Here is a 9,127-nt window from a genome sequence, read left to right on the forward strand (position 1 = left end):
AGTTGGTTACTTCAGGGGCATTCGGTATTGTAAGGGTTGTGGCAATAATACAATAATGCGTTGACAGAAAATGTACTTTTAATACTTAAGTATTTTTAAAAGCAAGTACTTCAGTACTTTAACTTCAGTAAAAATTTGACTGTACAACTTTCACTTGTATCGGAGTCACATTTGACCAGTGGGATCTGTACTTTTACTTAAGTAATGAAGTACTTTCTCCACCTCTGGTTAGCCGTGGACAAGGCGATGGCAATTTGGTGGGAAACTCCATAGAAAGTCATTTGACTAACCAGACTGCATAGCTATTGCAACGTTATCACTAGCTCTAAAAGCACAGACAACTTCACTGCAAGCTTTCTCTTGGAATAAAACGATTAGATACATCAATATGCTTCCGCATATTGTAGGCTGTGATGTGCTCCGTTTTAGGCAAACAAAACATATATTTAAAACGAAACAACTCTTCATTCCTTTTAGAAAACTGAAACATGGGTTCTAGCTATAGCCATGAGTGTGTGCATTCTCCAGAACTGCCTCCTTCCATTCTGCCATCAACTGAGCGTGTTAAATAATGCTGTGGAGAAATCACTGAACTTGATTTTATACAGTCTATGGACGTGACGTGACCCTAGTGATTACTGATAGACTGTCTCAGTGTCACCTGCAAAAAAAAAACCAATCAGGTTTTAGAAAAGAAAAAAACATCCACTTTAAAAGCCACTTCATAGTAATGAGCAATGAGGACCTTGATAGAAATGTAGTGGAGTAAAAAGTTGGATATTTGTCTTTCAAATGTAGTGAAGTTAAAGTCATAAGTTGCCAAAAAAATAATACTCAAGTAAAGTACAGATACTCAAAAAGTGTACTTAAAGGAGATACGCAGAACCATGGCCTCACTTTTTATTTATAAATGCCTTGAGGCCTAAAGAATGGCACAGGAATAGTTTTAAGCATTAACAATAAATCTAATAGAGTAATTTTTATGATTAAAATAATTCATATAGGTAGCTGTCTGAGTGAATGACCTTGACATCTGTGACGTCACAGCAGGAAGTCTATCGGCCTCATTGCCATTTCCACTATACTAAAACACACAGTTGACTGAGACTTAGATCCTCCATTTTGAGCTAATTTATCGCCATGCCATGTAGATGTGTTGCTGGCGGGTGCAGCAACACGACAGAAGGTGGATTTACGTTGCATTCATGGCCCAAGAATGTTCAAACCGCAAAGATTTGGACGCGTTTTGCGAGAAGTTCATGGGCACATTGGGTGCCTACGCAGTGGTCTCTCCTCTGCTCTGCACATTTTACTGAAGACTTGTACGAGACCTCTGATCTGTTGAGGAGCGTTGGCTATAAGCCCATATTGAAAGAGGGTGCAGTACCAACAATTAAAGAAAAAGAAAACTACAAGAAAAGGAAAGTAAGTTCAGTTGCACCAGTTCTCCCGGAGTGTGAGCCGAGGGTTGTTGCTAAAACCCGGGACGGGACATGACATACTATATTATCACTCGGGAAGTGACCTCCCTGTGGTTGTTGCTAAAACCAGTGATGTCCCGTCCTGTCCCGGGTTTTAGTAATTGCCTGAGCCGAGCAGTAATGGCGGAGTACTCAGTATGGAGAAAATGGAGAATGAGTGGACCAGCCATCTGATTTCTCCATTGGATATGCTTTCCTCAGCAGCAATATTTCACCCTTACGTGGAAGAAGCGAATGAACAAAGAACTGAAAGTCAGACTGTTTCAAAACAATCGGCCTCAAGGTTGGCCTTCAAGAAGCAAGAACATAGATGGGTAAGATGCAACTCTCATTTGGATACAAAACAACAACACTCATTGTTTACCTGCATTTAGATTAATACATGTAACTTGTATTGTGTGTTTAAGTTACCGGTATGAGATTATTTAATTTGCTTCAGAATGTGATTGTCTCAGTTAATCTGATTATTTAATTAGCCTTTTACATTTTATCAGTGAAAATGCATGCATGTACATGTTGCATAAGTTATAACACCCATCCTGTTTTAATGACAGTCAACCCACAATCAATGAAGTCAAATCAGTCTTAGGCCCAATCCCAATTCTAATTTCTACCCCTACCCCTCCCCCTTCCCCTCCGCCTTCCCCTTGGCCCTTCCCCTTGAAACTGAGCTACAAGGGATAGGGCTTGAAATTCAACCCTTACGTATTGGGATAGCCCTTCAACGATCGCATACGTCATCGCGTACCTCCGTCAGCGTTTACGTTAGCAAAACGCGACCAAATGCGTCATTGGCTGCGACCAGCCGCTACAGTCAGAGCCAGAAATCTCTGCTGGCAGGGTGTGATTTGTTAACTAACACCACTGAATGGGATATCTTTGGCACTTCGTGCACCACATCCGACAGAATGAGGTGTCAGAACACTCATGTAAACAATAAAAGCGAGAATAACAGAACAAAACGTACGCAGTAAAGCAACCGAAAACAATACTCACTCCCAAAGCTTTTTAGCAGCAGCTTGGATTTCAGAAATCGCTGCTCATTCTCAGCTCGAAAGCGAATCAAGCGGCGTGTTTCCTCTGGATAACAACTTAAAACACGTAAATAATGGAGAAAATACATTTATGACAATCTTTCGCCGCGGGAACCGCCATCTTTCTGAAATCCGCATGAAATCTCGCTGAAATCCGCATGGCATTGTGGGAAATCACTCAAACCCCTTCGTTCGGAGTCAGCTCCAGGAAAATCTCCGTTTGGAGGGGTACAGAAGCCCTCCCCCTTCCCCTACCCCTCCGCGTTAACTGGGATTGGGATACCCCTACCCCTTCACGTGAACGCGCAAAATGGAGGGGAAGGGCCAAGGGGTTGGTCCAAGGGGTGAAATGGGATTCGGCCTTAGTTGAGCAAGCCGGTAACGGTATTTCTTACTTTCACCATAAATTTGTATTTATATGACTTTGGTCTGTAGCTGTAACAGGCCTCGGCCTTAAAACCGGTTACCGCTGTGATGTCACACACTCAGGGCTGGCTGGCTCGAATGCCAACTTTGCAGTTGATTTTAACTCTCAAATATATATTTTTTTTATTCCCGTTTATGCAGTATACAAGAGTCAAGGAAGGAGATACTATCCACTCAGAAATGTATTTAAAAATAAAGGTTCTGTGTATCTGCTTTAAGTACAGTACTCAAGTAAATGTACTTCGTTACTGTCCACCTCTGAATGTGTGAGAACTGTTTTGGTGGCACAAGGGGGACCCTATACAATATTAGACAGGTGGTTTTAATGTTATGGCTGATTGAAGGAAAGATCAAACACTTTTCTACATAATAACAGACTGACAGAAAAAGGAAAGAAAGAAAGAAAGAAAGAAAGAAAGAAAGAAAGAAAGAAAGAAAGAAAGAAAGAAAGAAAGCACATTTCTACATAATAACTTGTAATGTTTGACATTATTAATTAAAACGCAGTAGTGATCTACAGTGGTGCTTGAAAGTTTGTGAACCCTTTAGAATTTTCTATATTTCTGCATAAATATGACCTAAAACATCATCAGATTTTCACACAAGTCCTAAAAGTAGATCAAGAGAACCCAGTTAAACAAATCAGACAAAAATATCATACTTGATCATTTATTTATTGAGGAAAATGATCCAATATTACATATCTGTGAGGGGCAAAAGTATGTGAACCTCTAGGATTAGCAGTTAATTTGAAGGCGAAATTAGAGTCAGGTGTTTTCAAATCAATGGGATGACAATCAGGTGTGAGTGGGCACCCTGTTTTATTTAAAGAACAGGGATCTATCAAAGTCTGATCTTCACAACACATGTTTGTGGAAGTGTATCATGGCACGAACAAAGGAGATTTCTGAGGACCTCAGAAAAAGCATTGTTGATGCTCATCAGGCTGGAAAAGGTTACAAAACCATCTCTAAAGAGTTTGGACTCCACCAATCCACAGCCAGACAGATTGTGTACAAATGGAGGAAATTCAAGACCATTGTTACCCTCCCCAGGAGTGGTCAACCAACAAAGATCACTCCAAGAGCAAGGCGTGTAATAGTCAGCGAGGTCACTATTGCCGCTTTTCCACTACAAATGCGGCTGAGTCGGGCTGAGCCGTGCCGTGCTGAGTCGAGCTGAGTGGGGCTGTTGGAGTTGCATTTCGACTACAACCGCGCTGAACCGTGCTGGCTGGAAGTGGGTGGACACTTTGGGTGGAGTTAGCGAAAGTGGGTGGATGTCACGTGATGTCGTTAAGCAGCGCAAACAGTGACATCAGTGAGCTTTTAAGCGGTAGTCTCACGACCCGAATAGTAAACAATAAACATGGACATGGAGTCGTTAGTGTTGCTGGTCTTGGTTCTGTGGCTTGTTGTCACCGACAACGGCAACAGGTACTGGCAAGAGCGTATAGATGAGGCGAGGCGCATAAGGCTTCAGAAATTCTCGTAATTCGTAATTCTTCTTCTTCCGGGTTTACGGTGTTTACAGATCCCAGCGTGCTCGCGGGGCGTGTGTGGGCATGTGAGGACACTCCTCCTCACCAATCAGTGCACAGGGGAGTGTCTGCTCACGCCCCTAGCCCCACTCGGCTCGGTTTGGCTCGCTTCAGCCCCACTCCAAAACCGTGCGAGTTTTAGGGGCTAAGCAGGGCTGAAGCGAGCTGAGTAGTGCTGTTTTTTGGTAGTCGAAACGCGAGCCGTGTCGGGCTGAAGTGAGCTGAAGCGAGCTGAAGTGAGCTGAAAAAGGGTAGTGGAAAAGGGCCAAAAGGACCCCAGGGTAACTTCTAAGCAACTGAAGGCCTCTCTCACATTGGCTAATGTTAATGTTCATGAGTCCACCATCAGGAGAACACTGAACAACAATGGTGTGCATGGCAGGATTGCAAGGAGAAAGCCACTGCTCTTCAAAAAGAACATTGCTGCTCATCTGCACTTTGCTAAAGATCATGTAAACAAGCCAGAAGGTTATTGGAAAAATGTTTTGTGGACGGATGAGACCAAAATAGAACTTTCTGCTTTCAATGAGCAGCGTTATGTTTGGAGAAAGGAAAACACTGCATTCCAGCATAAGAACCTTATGCCATCTGTGAAACGTGGTGGTGGTAGTATCATGGTTTGGGCCTGTTTTGCTGCATCTGGGCCAGGACGGCTTGCCATCATTGATGGAACAATGAATTCTGAATTATACCAGTGAATTCTAAAGGAAAATGTCAGGACATCTGTCCATGAACTGAATCTCAAGAGAAGGTGGGTCATGCAGCAAGACAACGACCCTAAGCACACAAGTTGTTCTACCAAAGAATGGTTAAAGAAGAATAAAGTTAATGTTTTGGAATGGCCAAGTCAAAGTCCTGACCTTAATCCAATCGAAATGTTGTGGAAGGACCTGAAGCGAGCAGTTCATGTGAGGAAACCCACCAACATCCCAGAGTTGAAGCTGTTCTGTACGGAGGAACGGGCTAAAATTCCTCCAAGCCGGTGTGCAGGACTGATCAACAGTTACTGGAAATGTTTAGTTGCAGTTATTGCTGCATAAGGGGGTCACACCAGATACTTTAAGCAAAGGTTCACATACTTTTGCCACTCACAGATATGTAATATTGGATCATTTTCCTCAATAAATAAATGACCAAGTATAATATTTTTGTCTCATTTGTTTAACTGGGTTCTCTTTATCTACTTTTAGGACTTATGTGAAAATCTGATGATATTTTAGGTCATATTTATGCAGAAATATAGAAAATTCTGAAGGGTTCACAAACTTTCAAGCACCACTGTAGATGGGAGTTGCTCTGAGGTCAGAAAGCCATCTCTGCTCGAGCATGGGTGAAGCCAAACAGGACGAGAGGTCAGCTGATATATAGCAGAGCTCGGCTTCCACCAGCAGTGTACAGTGAGATTCCCTCCTCCGCACACTCACATATCTGATTACTGTGTAAAGTTTGCCAAGCTACAGTACACTTTGAGTGAATAGGCCTTTGGGAACAATCAAGCCATTCTGTCCTGTTTAGGAGAAGTTCTATTTGTAGAGATATCTCATGACACATATCACTTTCTCTTGCACCACAGATGTGGTGGCACAGGATGGCACACTTTTGAGACTACAAGGGCACACGGTAGAATGCATTCCACCACTAAGCCATATGTTATCAACATTAAAATCAAATCACTTGAACCTAGAACAATATTAAAGCTATCCACCAAATTTCATCACAATCCATTCACTACTTTTTGAATAATGTTGGGAACAGGAAAAAAAAATCCTGGATCCGCACAAGTATCTGGATTTGCATCAAAATGTAATCAATTGTTCCTTGGCTCATGGCTCACCTTTCCTCAAAATGTAATCAAAATCAGTTCAGTACTTTTTGAGTTGGGAACAAACAAGCAAATGAAAAGTTGTGCAGAGCACAATACTTGCGTAAATCACAAAGAAATGGAATTTATGGCTGATTAGGTGTTTTTACAAGATTTAACCTTGGTGACCTTGACCCACCAAAAACTAATGATGTCTTTGTGTGACCCTAGTGAGTTGTCCTGTGCATTTTGGTGAAGATTGGTCAAGAAATGACAACGCTAGAGCACCAACAAACAAACAAATGGACAAATGGACAGATCAACATACTTGCGATCTTCAATTTTTGCAAGTAACAGAGGCAAAAAAAAACCTCCCCAACAAAGTTGACAGAGGTAATAAACATTACCAGAGCAATTCCACAGCCCCTGCAATGTGATGCTAATTATATTGAACACAAGGTGACTCTTCTCAAAACTCCTGAAGCAGACAAAGTACTGCAAAGAAAAAAATATTTACGTATGCGCATTCTGACAAGTAGCTCACAATCACAAACTCAAGCACCTCATGGAAAACAAATGCCATCCAAATAAGCCTATGAAAACCATCTACTGAAGCAAATAATTACATGCTGAACCAGAACTGACCTCCATAAACGAGTATTGAATTTTCAGTGCAAGCCCTACAGTGGGGCTGCATTCCACATAAATCAGCATTAGAAAATGGATCATTTGGAACTAAAATCTGAGTGGCTGAGACACATTTGAAGCAGGAGTAACATCTTCATTATACACACCCGTGAATATATCACAATAATTGAATTCTATATTAATGTGGCAGGTTTTAAAACATTATAAAACATTTATATTAAAACTTGGCCTGATGCAACACATTAAAAATCATGCCTAACAACACCCTTATCTGTGATAAAATCACTGTAACTCATGCCCTGATTATTGCTTTATTAAGCCAGGATCAAAAATGTTCTAAGCAGTTGAACGAATGAGTCTTGATTTGAATTGCAAATAGAAATTAGAATAAGTTTAGTCAGTGAAAACTTTCTCTCTGCTGACACTTTTGATCAAAACAGAAAGAATAAACAGTATTGCATTAATCTGGAGACGATGCATATGGTTAGAGGTAGAATGTGATCTTTCAATGCAGTTTCGATGAATCACTCTTAAAAAAAATAATATTAATAACCTGTACAATAGTTGGAGGAGCATATCTGGCTTTCCTGACACAAAAGAGTTCCTAGCAACATCTCTAGGTTACAGCGGGGATATCTCTGGAAAAGGGCGATATCTCTAAGTTGACCTAGAATAGAGATGTCGTCTAACAGACCAGAAAATGGAGCTTCTGAGAAATCTGCCAGTACAATATTTTCTTTCTTAAAATGCACACAATGGGACTGAGGTTTTTATGTTTTTTTCTTCTTTTTTATTGTGGTTTCAGGAGGATGCACTGAGCCTTACCAAGTCAGCATGTGAGTCTTGATAAGTCCGGGATTTACAGCAGAAAGGCTCCTTACGGTAGATGACAGATCCCAGTAGAACAATCATGACAAAAACCACCAGACAAGAACCTGAGAAGAAAGGAGAAAAGAAAGGAGGCTCATCAGTCAGAGTGTTAAATGTGCTGTTGATGGTCATGTTAACCACCATTCATCAGCTGATTTACAAACCTAACCTGTTCCAATGGGAAGCTCATTATTTAGTTCTTATTTAAGTGAGTAAAATAATATTTTGGCTATTTATTGAAGTCATATAGAAGTGTTTTATTCCCGAACTTTCCACAAAACAAGTGTGTGAGGTTCAAGTTGACATTTGCAGAATGATTGTTTTTGGGATATTGAGTTTTCGATGAAATCTTTTCAATTCACAGCCTACTGTTGGATATGCAAAGAGAAAAACTCTTTAATAAATATAATAAATAACCTTGATAATGGTGGGACATGATGTTGGTATCACCATGGTAACAGCAACAGCAACAAGCACTAACCCCCTGGCTATTCTTCAAGGATCCCTGGGTGTCCTGAGACCCCACTTTGAGAACCACGGTTCTAGATGATACCACAGCAGTGATGATAAAATAAATGTGTTACTTTTTTTTCTGTTTAGCTATGCAGTGGCTAGAATCAGATTTATAAAGACAAACAAAAGCATATAAGGCTCACTTAACCAAAGAATTATGTACTCAACTTTGACTTACATGCAATCATAATGGCTGTGAGCTGATCTGTAGGGGAAATAGTCGGGGTAGAAGTCGGGAAAATAGAAGAGACGTTTAGAGAAGTTGAGGTGAACATCTCTGATGAGTGCGTGAGCTCCTTTAACTCAGATCAAACTGTGTGATTGCAGAAAAGCGCCGAGGTGAGACCTGCCTCCCTCTCTCTCTCTCTCCTGCTCCATCTACACGCAGCCGCTCGCTGTTCTTCCTCTGCGCGTCACCTCAGCACTCCGGTGTGTTTTCAACTCGTGACGTCGCGTAAACGGAAGCAGGAAAGCGTCCGACGAGAAGTTTCTGAGTGGAAGTAGTGTGTGTGAGCTCTTTAGTTTAGGAAGAATGAAAATCCTCTCTCGGGGAAGCTCGAGAGCAGGACCTGTGTGTGTTCCACCGGTGAATCTGTGGTAAATTCCGCTAGCGTTTACCGGTTGTCCTGGAGATGAGGAGGAACCTCGCGCTGTTTATTTGGGCCGCCTGTTGGCAACCAAATAAAACACGGCGTCAGTCTTGGGAAGAAAAGTGTGTGTGGTGTGTTCACCTCCGACCTAATCACTAAAGCTCCTTGTTTTCACGAGCTGGGCTGTGAGGAAGTTTTCCTCAGTGTAAAAGGTGATTTACAAC

At 41.5% G+C, this 9,127-nt stretch overlaps 1 protein-coding gene across 2 annotated transcripts in view; it reads right to left on the bottom strand.

Moving 5' to 3' along the window:
- The window catches only part of si:ch73-364h19.1 (uncharacterized), a 28,462-nt gene extending 19,757 nt beyond the window's left edge, over positions 1-8,705 (bottom strand). Inside the window, exons 1-2 of one of the 2 annotated variants that reach the window (XM_060902578.1) lie at positions 8,492-8,705; positions 7,756-7,865 (exon numbers count right to left, since the gene is read on the bottom strand). In XM_060902578.1, coding sequence (XP_060758561.1) covers positions 7,756-7,865; positions 8,492-8,588 — 207 coding nt within the window. In that variant the 5' untranslated portion in view covers positions 8,589-8,705. Of the gene's footprint in view, positions 1-7,755; positions 7,866-8,217; positions 8,290-8,491 lie in introns of those variants that run through there. The other variant, XM_060902579.1, reaches the window with a different exon arrangement.
- Positions 8,706-9,127: the final 422 nt, after the last annotated feature.

Source organism: Neoarius graeffei, chromosome 20 (genome assembly GCF_027579695.1).
Source record: "Neoarius graeffei isolate fNeoGra1 chromosome 20, fNeoGra1.pri, whole genome shotgun sequence".
Lineage (NCBI taxonomy): Eukaryota > Metazoa > Chordata > Actinopteri > Siluriformes > Ariidae > Neoarius > Neoarius graeffei.